This window comes from Mustelus asterias (assembly GCF_964213995.1).
Source record: "Mustelus asterias chromosome 26 unlocalized genomic scaffold, sMusAst1.hap1.1 SUPER_26_unloc_18, whole genome shotgun sequence".
Lineage (NCBI taxonomy): Eukaryota > Metazoa > Chordata > Chondrichthyes > Carcharhiniformes > Triakidae > Mustelus > Mustelus asterias.
Genome location: NW_027590085.1, coordinates 750,282 through 769,466, shown reverse-complemented (window position 1 = coordinate 769,466; position 19,185 = coordinate 750,282). Strand labels below are relative to the sequence as shown.

At 45.7% G+C, this 19,185-nt stretch overlaps 1 protein-coding gene across 1 annotated transcript in view; it reads right to left on the bottom strand.

Moving 5' to 3' along the window:
- LOC144482114 (NACHT, LRR and PYD domains-containing protein 3-like) overlaps positions 1-19,185 on the bottom strand; it is a 123,382-nt gene that overhangs the window by 86,095 nt on the left and 18,102 nt on the right. The window contains exons 4-6 of the mRNA XM_078201348.1: positions 17,549-17,720; positions 17,397-17,462; positions 1,217-2,966 (exon numbers count right to left, since the gene is read on the bottom strand). Of these exons, the coding sequence (XP_078057474.1) occupies positions 1,217-2,966; positions 17,397-17,462; positions 17,549-17,720 (1,988 nt within the window). The remainder of the gene's footprint in view (positions 1-1,216; positions 2,967-17,396; positions 17,463-17,548; positions 17,721-19,185) is intronic.

Genomic DNA, 19,185 nt, shown 5'->3' with positions numbered 1-19,185 from the left:
ACTGGATTTATACTGTTGTGAATTGGAAGATGCAACAGAAAAGTTCAATGGTTGTTCTGCTGTTGATGTGGTGGACATGGATATTCAAGAGTCATCTGATGCAATCTGAGTCATATGAGCAAGCAATATAAAATAATCGTTAGAATTGTTAACGGATTGCAGGAGCAGAGGGACTGGGCGTATGTACAGTGATCATTGCCGTTAGCAGGCAAGTGTAGGTAGCAGTTAATAAAGAACACAGCATCTTGGGCTTTACTGTTATGTAATAGTTTATTTTTGTGGGCATTAGACAATAACTCATGAGTTTAAGTTTAATTGGTGTTTCTGTGCTTGTGGCTAAGAAATGGCCAAAACTTTAATTTCATTTCATGTTAAACAAAGCTGCCTGCCTGCCTAGTTTCACATTAAACTTTCCCCGCATTTTAATTGAAGGTTGACGACGTTGTAAGAGTTATAGAGGTTAAAAGAATGGTTGCTTATATTCAGAGGCCCACAATGAATAATAGAATCACTGAGTTTCAGTTACAACCAGTTAATCCAAGAAACAAGACGGAGTTCACAGAGGCTGCCAGTAGAGGCAGCGCAACGCAGGCATTCAGAAAGCAACCCGAACTGATGATGTTACCAGTGATCACGTGACTTATAAAGGGACATTGTCCCAATATAACACACACCTACTGTAATACATAACAGAGGTAGAGCGCAGTAAAATAACTGATAATAATTAGCCACAAACTGTAAGCTGTACCGAACAACAGAAACTAATTTCTGTATAGCATCGTACATAATCAGATGGTTTCTGCTGGGAGAGGGAAAGATCCTTTTTCACATTTTGGAGGGAGGCCTTTACAGCTCTAATTATTTAAAACTCATCCCAATAATGTTTTTATTCATTCATGGAACGTGGGCATCGCTGGTTTTGCCAACATTTATTGCCCACGCCTATTCCACGAGAATCTGCCTTCTTGAAATGATGTAGTTTTATCGGAGAATCATAGATTTATTACAGGTTCAGAAGGAGGCTAATCGGCCCATCATATCAGCATCTGCTCTCAAATGAGCATTATTACTTTGTGCCATTCTCCCACACTTTCTCTGTGACCATTGGACATTGTTTCTCTCTTGACGTCCTCGAATGAACATGCCTCTGTTTTATTAGAACAAAGGAAATGGCTTCTCAACAATGAAAATATCCGCTATGAGACCAAACAGTTACCTCAACTCCTGACATTTGTGTAGAACGGGTCCCAGCCGCTGGAGCCCTTCACACTGAATGTAGCATTGCTGTAGATCGAGGTGTTTTATTGTATCACAGAGTCCAATGACATGAGACAGGACCGCACAGTCAATCGGGGTCAGTCGCAGTACGCTAAATGAAAGTGTTTCCATAGATCCCACTGTGTTCCGAGCCAGTGCTTTATTCTGAGACTCAAATAGGTAGTGGAATGTGTTCAGGAGCTTCCTTGTCCCAGATTCTGTCTGTGTGTCTCCAATCTGTCCTTCAACCCTCTCCTTCACCCAGTCAATCACTCGGCAGGTTGTTTGATGAAGAAATGGACCCAGAAACTCCTCCAGGGGTCGAGCTGACTGTGGGGAGGAGAGACCAGCAACAAAACGGAGAAATATCTCAAATCGCCCATCTTCTTCGCTGTGGGCTTCACTGAGGAGTTTCCCGATCTCCCTGGGATCTGGAGTCAGGAATGGTGTGAGTGCAGCTACAAACTCTTGAATGGTGAGGTGTGGGAATGTGTAAACCACACTCTGGGCAGAATCATCTCTCTCCAAAAGTTCCATCAGGAACCCAGACAGGAACTGGGAAGGTTGTAGATTGTACTCAATCAAATCTTCATCTCTAAACACAATCTTCTTCTCGGAGACTCCTGTGAAGGCCATCTCACCAAGCTTCAGTAACACATCACGGGGGTTTTCAATCTCTCGGCCATGGTTTTTCAGAATGTTGTAAATATAGTAGGAATATAGTTGGGTGATGGTCTTGGGAACTTGCTGCCGTTTCCTCTTTCTTTGTATAAAGAAGGGACCCAGTGACAGACCGAGGATCCAGCAGTAGGAAGGGTTGTAACACATGGTGTACAGGATCTCGTTCTCCTCCACGTGTTTGAAAACAGCCGCTGCCACCGCCTGATCTTCAAAAAACTTGTTGAAATATTCCTTCCGTTCATCACCTACAAATCCCAGGATTTCAGCCCAGACACTGATGTCAGCCTTTTCCAATAAATATAATGCAGTGGGGCGGCTGGTCACTAGCACTGAACATCCTGGGAGCAGCTTGTGCTGTATTAAACTGTACACAATGTCAGACACTTCACACCAGCATTCAGGATCTGTGCACATGGACTGAGGTTCTGTATTCCTCCGATTGTCGGCAAAATCAATACTGTCCTTGAATTCATCCAAACCATCGAATATAATCAGCAATCCCTCTGGGTTCTTCCAGAGCTCTCCCAGAATATTTCCAAAGTAAGGATAGAAAAACAGTATCAAATTCCTTAGGTTTATTCTACAGTTAATAGTGTTCAAATCCCGGAATTTAAAACTGAAAACAAATTGAAAGTGTGGGTATATTTTCCCAGTGGCCCAGTCATAAACAATCTTTTGTACCATTGTTGTTTTTCCAATTCCCGGAACTCCGCTCACTGCTGCTGAACTCCCAGATTTGTTTCTGAAAAATGTAAATTTGCGCAAAATGCTGCTCTGAAATAATTGATCTGTTCGGATTTTCTCCAGTTCTTTCCGGAGATGTTTCTTTCTCCATTCTTCATGGTCTCGGCCTCTTGCCAGCAGTTCATGTTCTACAAGAGTCCGATCTCGAACAGCGGAAATAACCGTCAGCTCAGCGTATCGATCAACCAGCTGGAAAATCTTAACCTTCTCCTTTATGAGGATAGTGTTCACTCTCAGTCTTTCAGTTTGTTCCCTGAGTGTCTCCTTGTGTTTCTGTTGAAGATCTTCAATTAGAACAGAGAGACATGTCAGTTGCATTAAAACACAGTCTTTGCTGAATTGTTAGACTTACTTTACAGTGTCAGTCAAGATTTGTGCAGGAATTAAAATTAAGTTATTGGAAACCTCGTTTGACAATCAACAATTTTCAATTAAATTCTCAGATCATGACTCAACTTGAATATGTTGATAACTTGTTGATTTTATAAAGGTGATGTTTTCTCTCTGATGGTTAATGCTTTCCAACCTCCCCTTAACATGGACATCTCACTGGCAGTCTGCAAGGAGCATGGTTACATGACAGACAATTTTCGGGCCCATCAGTCTGTGAACTAGTCGGTGTTCCCAATCTGCTGCAGAAATTGTAAATTGAATATTGGATATGAATGGCAGATGGAGAGCTTGTAATAGTTCAGGAGTCTCGCTGTGACTGTATCTCATCTTCAACAGGTTATCTTTCATACAGTGTGAACATCGGAATACCAACAGCTTTGTACATGGACATTTCTGCTATGCTATCAGGCTGTTACCTGGTCACCCATGCTACTGGGGAACTGGTTGGCTCAATTGGTCAGATTGTGGGCCATATTGTGTCAGCAACATGGGGTTCGATCCTCATTGTATCTGGGGTAAATTCGGGACCTCACTCCTTGCCTTACCCGTACCGGAGATAATTCAGCCGTGGTTCAAACCTGCCTTCAGACAGAGAACTCAAAGAATACCCATCTCTTTGTTATAGTGTATTTCAGTAATCATTAACTATGTTTCAGGAGCAGTACAGAAATATTCATTAATTGTGTTTGATAACCGTTCTGCAATGATGGCAACAGGAAACAGAACAAGGAGCTACTTTACTAAGTGAAATATGAAACCAGTAAACATTCACAGTTCATTTAACCTGTTTAACAATAATTATAATTCATGGTTAATAATGTTTCTTGTTTCCAACAACCTAGTTTTGGGAAATGGAAAATATATTCATCTTAATTTTTACATTGGATTAAAGGAAACCCCTGAATTAAGGGATTATTCTTTCAGTAGAATAATGTGCTCTCTTTAACTACCATTAGGAAACTAATCAGTAATTTTGGATTAAGCCTCAGAGACATTCTTCAGATTAATGTTCAATTGTGTGAACACCTCTAGATATTCTCATTGTTATCAAAGATTTTCTGACCTCTCAATCTGTTCTGTGATATGGTAAAAATTATTGGGGGCGATTCTCCCATCCCAACGCTCTAAGCTTTTAGCTCGGTGGGCTGGGAGAATCGCTTGTGGGCCGATTTGTGGGATTCACGCATGCATTCCCGACATGCACGCATCTCCAAGTGCCAGATATCCGGCACGGTGGGGAGAGCAGGTACGAGATTTTAATCTGTCTTTAATCTTATTTTAATGTTATTAGCGAGCCCGGGACTGAAGTCTCCGAACCCGCTAGCATCTCCCACTCCCGTCAGTGCAATTTCACGCCGGCGCCGTTCAGACTAGCTTCCCAGTTTCAGGGAACTAACAGGCGACCCCGCTGGAGTGAAGGGAGGAGTGCAATTGGGACCCATCAGGAGGTTGGGTGGCTTCGGGTGGTTACCCCCTGGGTATGGGCACTGGGTACATTGGGGAAACCATGCAGACGCTACGACAGCGGATGAATGAACACCGCTCGACAATCACCAGGCAAGACTGTTCTCTTCCTGTGGGGGAGCACTTCAGCAGTTAAGGGCATTCAGCCTCTGATCTCCAGGTAAGCGTTCTCCAAGGCGGCCTTCACGACACACGACAGCGCAGAGTCGCTGAGCAGAAACTAATAGCCAATTTCCGCACACATGAGGACGGCCTAAACCGGGATGTTGGATTTATGTCACATTATCAGCTTGCCCCCTGGACTTGCAGAATCTCACTAGCTGTTCTGTCTGGAGACAATACACATCTCTTTAACCTGTGTTTAATGCTCCCTCCACCCACATTGTCTGTACCTTTAAGACCTGGCTGGTTGTAGGGATTCGCATTCTAATCAGTATTCTGTAACTTGATTTTTTGTGTCTCTGTGCACTGTTTGAGAGCACATTTCAACTCCATCTGACGAAGGAGCAGCGCTCCGAAAGCTTATGGTATTTGCTACCAAATAAACCTGTTGGACTTTAACCTGGTGTTGTGAGATTTCTTACTATGGGCACTGTGGCAGGGCCAGCCTGTGTTCATGGCACTGCCTAATGGGCAAAGTGCCCGTGCCCAGGGGACACCTTGGCACTAAGCACCGGGTATGGGGCAGTGCCAAGGGGCAGGGCCTAGGTTGCCTCCATGGATGGGGTGTCTGCCTCCCGTGGGGCCGGGGATCCGGGGAAGATCGAGGTACTCCGAGAGAGGGTCAGGGCTGGCGGCGAAGGGGCAGCACTGCGAGTGTCCCGTGGCTGACCAGCGATCGAGCTGGCCAGCAAACTGCAGGCTGACAGTTTGGGGCCACTGTGCATGGGCAGAAGTCAGGAACTGTCAGCCTCTGGTGTGAATCGGCCCCACCCCCTAAACGTTTCATGATATTCACAGTTGTGACCTCTGCATTGCACAGAGTGTGGGAGATTCGAGTTTGAGCTCCCACTGAAAAAAACAATCTTGATTTACACCAGTTTCCCGCCAATTCAGCACATGGAACGTTTTTGGGAGAATCGCCCCCAATGTTCCTCATTTCTGCAACAATTTCCCTACAGTTCAAAATGGAACAAATCAGAGCCCGGGAACTCCAGGTTTCTCAGCTTGACAGCCGTTATTGGGAAGATACTCTCAGGTGTAAGAAGAGCTGTCTTTATGATTACTGGGAAACGGAAAAAGGCCATTAGGAATTCACAATAAACTTTCACGATTTTCCCTAAACGTTTAGGCCTACATGGGGTAAATCAGAGCTGGGAAACTGCAAGCCTCCGAACCAGACGTTCGTTATCAAGTGGACATTGCAAGGGATAATTTAAAGTTTTCCTTATGATAACTGGGAAAGGGAAGAATCAATTATAAATTAACAGAAGAACTGAAAAAGTTAAAATTGCTGGAGTTTGAGGAAGTGAGTAGAATAGTAAATGATGGAAATATGGTGGAGATTGTCACCCAAGACTGTTAGAAAGCCATTGATAGATTTCCTCACCTAAGAAGTTTATTGTATCAGTGGAAATTTGAAACTCTGCTTCAGGAATCGTCTTCAATGTTACAACTAAAACTTAGTGGACTCGATGTAGTTTGGCTTGAAGACATGTCACAAGTGATCTGAACAGAAAATGTTGGATAAGATCAGCATCCATGGAGACAGTAATTATCATTTTGATTCCATATGACGCTACTTTAGAACTCAGTCACATTGGACTCAAAATGTTAACTCTCGTTCTTTCTCCACAGATTCTGCCAAAACTAAGTCGATCTCACATTTTTTGTTTTTACTTCAGATTTCCACCATCCATAGGTTTTATTAAAGATGATCTTCTGTGGGAAATTAGCCTGAGGCTCACTACTCCTCACAGTCTGATATGCAAGAGCTGAACAAGTTTGAACTTATGAACTAGGAGCATGAAATAGTAGCATGATATGTGTACAGTAAGTTTGTAGATGCCAACAATATTTATACACGGATTAACCTGGGCGGCACGGTAGCACAGTGGTTAGCACTGCTGCTTCACAGCTCCAGGGTCCTGGGTTCAATTCCCGGCTCGGGTCACTGTCTGTGTGGAGTTTGCACATTCTCCTCGTGTCTGCGTGGGTTTCCTCCGGGTGCTCCGGTTTCCTCCCACAGTACAAAGATGTGCGGGTTAGGTTGATTGGCCAGGTTAAAAATTGCCCCTTAGAGTCCTGGGATGTGTAGGTTAGAGGGATTAGCGGGTAAATATGTGGGGGTAGGGCCTGGGTGGGATTGTGGTCGGTGCAGACTCGATGGGCCGAATGGCCTCCTTCTGCACTGTAGGGTTTCTATGATTTCTATGAACCTGAGGGGAGAGAGTGTGAGAAGAGAACATTGGGATATTGAGAAAGACAACAGGACCTTGAGGAGAGTGTTAGAGGGGGACACTGGGACAGACATTCAACAGCACCTAGAGAAGAGTGAGGAGGGAGAAAACTGGAACACTGGGACAGTCAGCAGCACCTAGAGAAGAGGGCAAAAGGACAATACTGGGACAGACAGTTAGCAGCACCTAGAGGAGAATGTGAGAGGACATTGGGTTACTGGGACAGACAGTCAGCAGCATCAAGCGAAGATTGAATATAGACCAAAGAGTGCAGTGAGAAATTTGAACACTAGCTTGGAGTTTGGAGATGCAGTGGTGACACCAGGATTCAAACTCCCTGGCTCGGGAGTCAAACATGTTTCATGGACAAGTTAAAAAAAAAAACAGGAAGGGGAATAAGAAAAAAGTGATAGGCCGATAAATCAAGGTCCAAAATTAAACAGGGCCACAGTGAACAAATAGTGAGAATGGTACAATTGACAAAACAGACTTTGTGCTTTAATGCACGGAGAATTCAAAATAAAGTGGATGAATTATTCATACAAATCGATGCAAACAGGTGTGATGTAGTCGGGAATACACCGATGTGACTGCAGGGTGACAAGCAATAGGACATCCAGCCATGTTCACGATCTGGGAAGGACAGTCAAAAAGGAAAAGGTGGTGGTGTTGTTTGGCTAGTTCAAGAGGAAATTAGCTGAATAATGAGGTCGGATATCAGCCCTGGTGACGTGTAATCTGTATGGGTAGAGCTGAAAAGGTTCAAAGGTAACAAAAGTTTAACGTGGATAAGTGTGAGGTCATAATTTTGGTCACAAAAATGGGAAGCCGACTTGTTGTCTAAATGGGGAGAGACTTCGAGGTGCTCCGGTACAGAGGGATCTGAGTCACAGAAAACAAGTATGCAGGTACAGCAGATAATAAAGAAAGCAAATTGAGTATTGGCAGTTATAGCTAAAGGAATATAATTGTAAGGTAAGAAAGTATTGTTGCAATGATACAAGGCATTAGTGAGGCCGCCCCTAGAGTATTGTGCACAGTTTTGGTCCCCTTATTTGAGGAAAGATGTAGTGGCATTGGAGGCAGTTCGAAAGAGGTCCACTCGATTGATTCCAGAGATGAGGGGTTTGTCGTATGAAGAGAGATTGAACAATTTATGCCCATACCCTCTGGAATTTAGAAGAATGAGGGGAGATCAAATTGAGGTATTCAAGATGATAAAATGTACGATAAAGTAGACGTGGAACGGATGCTTCCGTTGGTGGAACATTCTAGGACAGACGCCATAGTCTTCGGATAAGCGGTAAAAAAAATTAAAACAGAGTTGAGGAGAAGGTACTTCTTCCAAAGGGTCGTGAATCTGTGAAATTCGCTGCCCGAAAGTGCGGTGGATGCTGCGACAGTGAGTACATTTAAGGAGGAGTTAGACAGATCTTTAATTGGTCATGGTTTAAAGGGTTATCGGAAGAAGGCAGAAAAATGGGGATCAGGAGCATAGCAGCCATGATCGAACGGATGAGTGGACAGGATGGGTGGAATAGCCTAACTCTGCTCCTATATCTTATGAAAACTTTAATGGGGGTTGTAGATGCCCCCAAACTGTAGTGGTGAGGTTGGGGATGGCATTTAAAAGGAAATTAGTGATGCATGTGATAAAGGAACATCAGTAATTGCGGGTGATTTTAAGCTGCATATGGACTGGCCAAGTGAAATCAGACACAATAACGTAGAGTAGGAATTCCTGACGTGTTTACGGAATAGTTTTCTGGAACATTCTATTAGTGGTGGGGAAAGTGCTATAGTTCATTAAAGCACTTGAAAAAATTGGACAGAGTTGGCATGGATATATGAAATGGAATTCTTGCTCGACAAATCTACTTGAATTTTTCCAGGAAGCAATTGGAGAAGTGAAGGTGAGAAAATGGTTGTGATGATTTTGGACTTTCAGAAGGCTTTTGTGAAGGTCCCAGGTAAGAGATGAGCATGTAAAATTCAATACATTGATTTGGGAGCAGTGTATTACGATGGACAGGAAATAAGCTGGCAAGCAGGAAACAGAGTAGCAATAAATGGGTCTTTTTCAAAATAGCAGACTGTGACGTGGGGTACCACAGGAATCGGTGCTAGGAGCCCACTGAAAGGGGTAATGTCACACAAGCTGCTATGAAAAAAAAAGTTATTCTTACAAACGTTTTTACAGATAAGCACCAAGACCAGTAGCTCATGGTGACTGTGATTGATTTTAATATCTGAATGATGTGAGCTTAATCAATAACTGAGTGGATTGAGATAACTCCTAAAATGTGATTGGTGTATGCTAATTCCCTAGAATTGAATTTGAGGCTATAATTACTTGTGTATTTAGGAGTTCTGTATTCTGGCGAGTTACAGACTGTGACCCGTGACTTTCCAGAGTCTTCACTACGTAGATGATTAAAACAGCTGTTTAAGAGAACTCTGTGGCTTGATCTAGTTACTTGAAAGATAAAGTGTTAAGAAGGCATATGGTGTCTTGGCGTTTATTGGTAGGGGGATTGAATTTAGGAGTCGTAGCGTTATGTTGCAACTGTACACAACTCTGGTGCGGCCGCACTTGGAGTACTGTGTGCAGTTCTGGTCCCCACATTACAGGAAGGATGTGGAGGCTTTGGAGAGGGTGCAGAGGAGGTTTACCAGGATGTTGCCTGGTATGGAGGGGAGATCCTATGAGGAGAGGCTGAGGGATTTGGGATTGTTTTCGCTGGAAAGGCGGCGGCTAAGAGGGGATCTTATTGAAACATATAAGATGATTAGAGGTTTAGATAGGGTGGATAGTGATAGCCTTTTTCCTCTGATGGAGAAATCCAGCACGAGGGGGCATGGCTTTAAATTGAGGGGGGGTAGTTATAGAACCGATGTCAGGGGTAGGTTCTTTACCCAGAGGGTGGTGAGGGATTGGAATGCCCTGCCAGCATCAGTTGTAAATGCGCCTAGTTTGGGGGCGTTTAAGAGATCCGTAGATAGGTTCATGGACGAAAAGAAATTGGTTTAGGTTGGAGGGTCACAGTTTTTTTTTTAACTGGTCGGTGCAACATCGTGGGCCGAAGGGCCTGTTCTGCGCTGTAATGTTCTATGTTCTATGTTCTATGTTCTAAAGTTGTGATCAATTAAAAGGCTGATACCAATTACTACAACATCATTTGTTCATGATATATGTTAATGATTTTGATGAGGGAACTAAATCTAACATCTCCAAATGTGCCGACTATACAAAACTGGGCGGGTGGGTGAGCTGTGCGGAGGATGCAGAGATGCTTCCATGTAATATGGAGAAGCTGATGAAGTGGGCAAATGCATGGTAGATGCGGTATCATGTGGACAAATGTGAACTTAACCCCTTTGGTAGCAAAAACTGGAAGGCAGATTAATATCTGAATGGCTATAGATTAAGGGAGATGTGCAACGAGACCCGTGTGTCATCGCTCACCAGTCACTGAAGGTAAACATGCTGGTGCAGAAGGCAGTAAAAAAGGCAAGTGGTGTGTTGGGCTTCATACCAAGAGGATTCGAGTACAGGAGCAGTGATGTCTTGTTGCAACTACAGGGACTCGGTGAGATTACACCTGGATATTACATGAAGTTTTGGACTCCTTATCTGAGGAAGGATGTTCTTGCTATAAAAGGGGGTGCAGAGAAGGTATACCAGGCTGATTCCTGGGAGTTCCCCACCCCAGCTGACCCAGTCCCGCCCCCACCGACCTGGAACGGCCCACACCGGGGTACAGAGAAGGTTTACCAGGCTGATTCCTGGGATGGCAGGACTAACGTATGAGGAGAGATTGAGGCAGTTAGGATTATATCCACTGGAGTTCAGAAGGGGGGGATTTCATCGCAACCTAAATTCTAACAGGACAGGATAGATGTAGATAGTATGTACCCGATGGTGAGGAATTCCAGAACTAGGGATCGCAGTCTGAGGATACTGGGTAGACTATTTCGGACTGAAATGCAGAGAAATGCAAAGAGACATGACCATATGAAATTGGTACTACAAAAAACAGCAAAAGCTAAAACATTGTATGTTTTCAAGAAGAACTTAGCTAAAAGTATCAAACAATTTGCAGGGAAGGTGGGATCAGGCTAATGAGTTGAATGTTCAACCATGATCACAATGAACGGTAAAGCAGGATCGAAGGGCTGAATGGTCTACTCCTGCTCCGACTTTCTATGTTTCTATGACATGATTTTGCCTGCACACTTTCTTGGTCACATTTCACCTGGACATTGTGCACAGCTGTGGTTATCGCGCAACATAGCATGAAAAAGTCACAGAAGCAAGCTACAAAAATGATTAACAGCTTTGAGAAGCTCAGCTACATGGAAAACTTCAAGGACCATGGTTTATTTACTTTGAAGAAGTACAGATACAAGCTCTAATTGAAAGAGGTCTAATCAATATCTGAATGAGTATAAAATCCCTATTGATAGATGATTCCAGTCATCAAATGGTGTGGGACCAGATAACACATGTTTGAACTATGTAAACACAGGAATAGAGTGGATGTTCAGCGTTTCGTTATCTCCAGAGAACTATGGGCCTCTGTAAGGTGTTTCGAGTAGCTGTGGTGACTCTAAAGAGGGAGTCAGTCGAATCCTGTCTGGCAGACAGACTGCATGATGTGGAAGAGAAGTGCATATGAGGAACAATGGGACAACGTGATCTGCATGATTGGATACAATCAGCTGAGGGATTCGAGGGGAATATTAAACACAGCATTTTTCCATATCAACTCTGGCGTTTCTATTTTTGCTGCAACAAGATGATTGCATGGTCATTGTTAGTGGCAGAATTTGGACTGGGAGGCACCAGTAGAAGATGTCTTTCGCCATAATGCTTGAACCCTTGTTATCTTTGTTTGATGGACCTTCTGGGATTTTCCTGCTCAGTATTTTGGTTTGTGTTTGTTTAGAATGATTGCCATGGAACCATAGAATCCCATCAGTGCAGACAGAGCCCATTCGGCCTATCAAGTCTGCACCGACTCTCCAATACAGCATCTTACCAAGGCCTACGTATCCCTCCCTCCCTATCCTTGTACCACAACACATGTACTATGGCCAATCAACCTAACCTGCGCATCTTTGGACTGAGAGAGAAAACCGGAGCACCCAGAGGTGTTTCACACAGACAAGGGGAGAACGTGTAAACTCTACACAGACAGTCGCACGAGGCCGGAATTGAACCCAGGTCCCTGGCACTTTGTCACCGTGTGTGGTGAACCATCGTTGGTTACCACTGTGGGGTTATTCCAATGTTGCTGTTGGGTTAGGGTGTTGACACTGTGGGATTAATATACCTGTGGTGGATGCTGTTATGGCACATCCCGGTCGGGCCCCGCCTCCTGGGAGAGGTATAAGACCCTCTGCTCAGGCGGGACCCCTCCAGTCTGGAATGGTGTACTCGTGTTTAAATAGTTCCATTGTTTGTCAATAAAAGCCTTCAATCGCTGAAGCCTTGTACCTCGTGCTTGATTGTCGCGCATCAATTTTATTGACAAACACGAAACTCTCGACAGTAAAGAGAGTATGGAGCAAATGCTGAAACCAGAGCGTCTGACGCTGGACCCACGTGCGGTCGGTGCCTCTAACACCTTCGACCACTGGCTGAAGTGTTTCGAGGACTACCTGGCAGCCTCTGCAGCAGTTACTACGGATAACGACAGACTCCAGGTCCTCCATGCGAGGGTAAGCGACACTGTCTACCTCGCGATTCGTGCGGCCACCACTTACCCGAGGGCCCTCGAGCACTTGAAAAAGCGATACACGAGACCACCCAACGAGATCCACGCTCGTTACCTCCTCGCTACACGACGTCGGCAGTCGGGCGAAACCATGGAGGACTACGCCAATGAGCTCTTGCAGCTTGCCAGGGGCTGCGACTGCAAAGCTGTGTCGGCTGAGCAGTACATGTACGACCTCGCCCGAGATGCGTTTGTGGCAGGGGTAGGGTCTTCGTACATCCGGCTCAAGCTGTTGGAGAAAGGGAATCTCAACCTGACCCAAGCGATGGAGATGGCTGAGATGCTGGAGGCGGCATCGAAAAGCTTGGCCCTGTATCCAGAAGACCACGTGGAGACAACGTGGCAGGAGCAGTCACAAATCCCTCCTCGCCCCACGGGCTCGCGCTCCCATATCGACCTGACGACGGTGGCAGCCCCAGGCGGCCCGCGGTGCTATTTTTGCGGAGGAGCCAAGCATCCACGGCAACAGTGTCCAGCTAAAACGGTGATCTGCAGTCAGTGCGGTAAAAAGGGGCACTACGCGAAAGTCTGCAGATCGAAGCCCAAGAACGGCAGTGCAGCCTGTGACCCTCCAGAACGGAGACAATCTCCATCGGCGTCGCAGTACCCACGAGGTCCGACCACGTGCGAGCCCAGGACGACGCCATTGTGGCTGGCGGAGGAGGAGGATGACCACCAGGAGTCGCTACGCTTGGCGCCCTCACCCACGTGCGATTCATGGGGGCGGCCATCTTGGTCGACGACGACCAGGAGCGACCAGCAGGGGTCCTCAGCATCAACCTCGGCTGCCTGCAGTGACGTCCAAGGGCCAACGGTGGCGTCGATCACCCTGGACTCTGATCTTCAGGTCGTCGTTGGCCTCTGGTATAGTACCAGAAGATTGGAGGTTAGCGAATGTTGTCCCATTGTTTAAGAAGGGGAACAGAGACTTCCCCGGGAATTATAGACCGGTGAGTCTCACTTCTGTTGTCGGCAAGATGTTGGAAAAAATTATAAGGGGATAGGATTTATAGTTATTTGGAGAGTAATGAATTGATAGGTGATAGTCAGCATGGTTTTGTGGCAAGTAGGTCGTGCCTTACTAACCTTATTGAGTTTTTTGAGAAAGTGACCAAGGAGGTGGATGGGGGCAAGGCAGTGGACGTGGTATATATGGATTTTAGTAAGGCGTTTGATAAGGTTCACCATGGTAGGCTTCTGCAGAAAATGCAGATGTATGGGATTGGGGGTGATCTAGGAAATTGGATCAGGAATTGGCTAGCGGATAGGAAACAGAGGGTGGTGGTTGATAGTAAATATTCATCATGGAGTGCGGTTACAAGTGGTGTACCTCAGGGATCTGTTTTGGGGCCACTGCTGTTTGTAATATTTATTAATGATCTGGATGAGGGTATAGTTGGGTGGATTAGCAAATTTGCTGATGACACCAAAGTCGGTGGTGTGGTAGACAGTGAGGAAGGGTGTCGTAGTTTGCAGGAAGACTTAGACAGGTTGCAAAGTTGGGCCGAGAGGTGGCGGATGGAGTTTAATGCGGAGAAGTGTGAGGTAATTCACTTTGGTAGGAATAACAGATGTGTTGAGTATAGGGCTAACGGGAGGACTTTGAATAGTGTGGAGGAGCAGAGGGATCTAGGTGTATGTGTGCATAGATCCCTGAAAGTTGGGAATCAAGTAGATAAGGTTGTTAAGAAGGCATATGGTGTCTTGGCGTTTATTGGTAGGGGGATTGAATTTAGGAGTCGTAGCGTTATGTTGCAACTGTACACAACTCTGGTGCGGCCGCACTTGGAGTACTGTGTGCAGTTCTGGTCCCCACATTACAGGAAGGATGTGGAGGCTTTGGAGAGGGTGCAGAGGAGGTTTACCAGGATGTTGCCTGGTATGGAGGGGAGATCCTATGAGGAGAGGCTGAGGGATTTGGGATTGTTTTCGCTGGAAAGGCGGCGGCTAAGAGGGGATCTTATTGAAACATATAAGATGATTAGAGGTTTAGATAGGGTGGATAGTGATAGCCTTTTTCCTCTGATGGAGAAATCCAGCACGAGGGGGCATGGCTTTAAATTGAGGGGGGGTAGTTATAGAACCGATGTCAGGGGTAGGTTCTTTACCCAGAGGGTGGTGAGGGATTGGAATGCCCTGCCAGCATCAGTAGTAAATGCGCCTAGTTTGGGGGCGTTTAAGAGATCCGTAGATAGGTTCATGGACGAAAAGAAATTGGTTTAGGTTGGAGGGTCACAGTTTTTTTTTTTTTAACTGGTCGGTGCAACATCGTGGGCCGAAGGGCCTGTTCTGCGCTGTAATGTTCTATGTTCTATGTTCTATGGACCAGGCTAAGCATCACAGGCTTGACTGTTCAATGATGAACATCAAGGTAAATGGTCGTACTGTGTATTGTCTGTTTGACAGTGGGAGCACCGAGAGTTTTATTCACCCTGACACTGCAAAGAGGTGTGGACTCCGGGTTCTACCTGCCAAACAGGCAATTTCTATGGCATCACGGTCCCGGTCTATACCGATCCAAGGACGTTGTGTGGTAACTCTGGAGGTGCAGGGCACAATTTACGAGCGATACAGGCTCCTTGTGTTGCCGCATCTTTGCGCGCCAATTCTCCTCGGACTAAACTTTATGGTCCACATGAAGAGTGTGATCCTACAGTACGGTGGGCCACTCCCTTCGCTGGCAGTAGGGAATCAGCCGCAGCCTCCATAATGACCTGTGCCATCCTGGGGTCACTCGGCTCTACCACTTCATCAAAGCCCGCAACCTGCCCTACTCGGTGGAGGATGTCAGGTCAGTAACAAGAAGCTGTCGGATTTGCGCGGAATGCAAACCGCACTTTTACCGACCTGACCGGGCACAATTGGTCAAGGCCACTCGCCCCTTCGAGAGGCTGAGCGTGGATTTTAAGGGCCCCCTTCACTCAACGGACCGGAACGTGTACTTTCTCAATATCATAGATGAGTACTCCCGGTTCCCGTTTGTTGTCCCCTGTGCGGACACGTCGACTGCCACGGTGATCAAGGCATTCCGTGATCTTTTTACCCTGTTCGGGTACCCCTGCTACGTACATAGCGACAGGGGCTCGTCGTTCATGAGTAACGACTTGAGGCAATTCCTGCTCTCATATGGGATTGCCTCTAGTAGAACCACGAGTTACAACCCTAGGGGCAACGGACAGGTGGAGAGAGAGAATGCTACAGTCTGGAAGGCTGTCCTATTGGCGCTGAAGTCCAGGGGCCTTCCAGTCTCCCGTTGGCAGGAGGTCCTTCCAAATGCGCTTCATTCCATTCGCTCCCTCCTGTGTACGGCAACTAATGCTACTCCCCACGAGAGGATGTTCTCATTCCCTCGGAAGTCGTCCTCGGGGATATCTTTACCAGCCTGGTTGACGTACCCAGGACCCGTCCTTCTGCGGCGACATGTAAGGGCCCGCAAGTCCGACCCCTTGGTCGAACCGGTCCAACTCCTCCACGCCAACCCTCAGTATGCCTATGTGGCATATCCTGACGGGCGAGAGGACACAGTCTCGATTCGAGACCTGGTGCCCGCAGGGGACGTAGCACCTCCTGTCGCTCCCATACCCCCTGTCACGAATCCCCTATCACTTATTTCTTCCCCGGACGTGGCGCGGTCAGCACCGGGACCAGTGCATAACAGTTATACTCCCATGTACAGCTTGCCTGAGACTCGGAGATCGGCGCCACCACAGAAGGTACCGGGATCCCCTGCACCACCTCTTCACCAGGGTCAACCGGCCTGTGAGTCCTCGAGGGGACAGCCGGACGCTGTTTTGGAGAGAACGCCACCGCAAGCACCTGCTCCGGTGTCACAACCGGTGTTGAGGAGGTCACAGCGACGGTGCGGTCCTCCAGACCGTCTGGACTTGTAGATTTTTTGTATATATGTAGTCTGTTTTCGCACCCCACCGGCCTTTGTTTTCAAAGGAGGGGTGAATGTGGTGAACCATCGTTGGTTACCACTGTGGGGTTATTCCAATGTTGCTGTTGGGTTAGGGTGTTGACACTGTGGGGTTGTTATAATGTTGTTGTTGGGCTAGGGTGTTTACACTGTGGGATTAATATACCTGTGGTGGATGCTGTTATGGCACATCCCGGTCGGGCCCCGCCTCCTGGGAGAGGTATAAGACCCTCTGCTCAGGCGGGACCCCTCCAGTCTGGAATGGTGTACTCGTGTTTAAATAGTTCCATTGTTTGTCAATAAAAGCCTTCAATCGCTGAAGCCTTGTACCTCGTGCTTGAGTGTCGCGCATCACCGTGCCACCCCAGTGTAGAGAAAAATTAACTTCTGGCTCAAGGCTCTTCTCTTTCCTGCCATCCAGATCATCCATGCACACACATAAGATTTGTTTAAGATTCATAGTGTAGCAGGATTTTGTGAAGTGTATAAGACATCAGAAATAATAGAAATCAGCAGTTGATTAAGTGAAAAGATGCAATCGCCACACATTAACAGAGTGCAAGAAAAATCCTATGAATTGTAATTTGAATCTCTGCATAGTTGAGGATCAACGACAAACACCAATGATGTTCAAACCTGTTACCCCAGCCTTTATCTTTCTGATTCTCAGGTTTTTGACAACCTCTGAAACAAAAGCTGTAATTAATCATTCTGATTCTCAGAAGTGAAATGGTTTACAATCTCCATTTCCTCTCTCACCTTTCAGGTGACTGGGCAATTCAGATAAACCTTGTGCAATGTTCATGTCATCGAATGCATCAGAACCTGTTTAAATAAATTCATGAAATCAAATCAGTGATATCTGCAGTGTTTAAATGAGAAATTCAAATCACTGTGTGATTTTACCGTACCAAGCTCCTGTGTTTCTTTCAATATTTTATTCAGCTTTGGGACTCCGTGACGCATTCTCTCAAAGGATTCCCACATCACCCTTCGAGCCCGAGATCCTTTTCCCATCACCAGATTGAGGAGAAGTTTGGAACTGTCCGCCCGGTTTCCCTTATCCACGAGCTCAGTGACTTTCTACAAAGAATAATAATGAAGAATAATGAGACGCAGAATGAAAGATAAACACTGAGAATGAGAAGGAAAGGATCTGCTCAGTGATGGGATTTCCCAGTTCTTTTGAGCTCAGAAATCAGTCACTGGCCGGTTCCTGATCCATAATAAACACGGACTGAAAATTCTCCTAACATCTCACTCCAGTCATTAACGATAAAGAAATGAGAATCAACTAAACTAGAATCAAAAATATATTTCCAGGAGAGTGAGGAATTACTGAGAATCTGCAGTATTTTAATGTCATTAGTTGTCTGTCCTTCAGAGTCCAACATGACATCCGGTTGGTTACTGATTGACAATATGATCCATTTTCTTTCTCTGAATTCCTGTTGCATCACTTCGTGATTTACTCCGAAATCCGGAGGTTAAGAAGTAGTTTGTTTCTCTGAGAAGGTCATAAGTCGTTGGAACTGTCTTCCTGAAAAAGCCATGGGCTAATTCTAAAACGGAGGTAGATGGACCCTTGGGAAGCAAGGGGGTGATAGTTCATAAGGGACCGGCAAGATGCAGATTTGAGCTCACTATCAAATCAGCCACAATGTTGTTAAACAGAGGAGTGGAACAGCCTACTCCTGCTCTCTGTATGTAAATAAAACAGTGGCGAGTCAGAACTCAGGTGGCAAGAATAGGATGATTCTGATCATTACGTTATTTAAATAGAAGAATGGGAAATCCTAAAATGAAAATTGGCTGACGAATTAACATTTGACTAATCCAAACACCAACTGTTGACTTATGTCAGGAGAATGAAGCAATAATAATGGTGAACAATCTAATCATTTAATCATTTCTACTCATTAACTCAAGTGTCAGAAACAGAATGTTGTCAAATTATTTCTGGCATAAAAGCTCAGGAAGGAGGATTGGTGAGTTAGATAGTTCAGCTACAATTGGGAGTCTGAAGAAGTCGCTGCGCAGAGTCAGAACAAAGGAGAATTTCAGACTGGAGTTTACAAAGGAAGATTTCAAATTCATTAACTCATTTAAAATAGAACATTGCTGTTGCCTCACAGCGCCAGGGAGCCAGGTTCGATTCCGGCCTGGGTCACTGTCTGTGTGGAGTATTTACTTCCTTCCTATATCTGTGTGGGTTTCCTCCGAGTGCTCCGGTTTCCTCCCACAGTCCAAAGATGTGTGGGTTAGGTTGATTGGCCATGCTAAAATTGACCCTAGTGTCAGGGGGATTAGCAACGTAAATGTATAGGGTTACAGGAATAGGGCCTGGGTTGGATTGTGGTCGGTACAGACTCGATAGCTGAATGGCCTCCTTCTGTATTGGAGGGATTCTATAAATCATTCTATGAATATAGACCAGTTAGAGACTTGGGTGGAGAAATGGCAGATGGAGTTTATTCCGGACAAATCTGAGGTAATGCATTTTGGAAGATCCAACATGTCGGAATTATATAGTAAATGGTAGAATCCT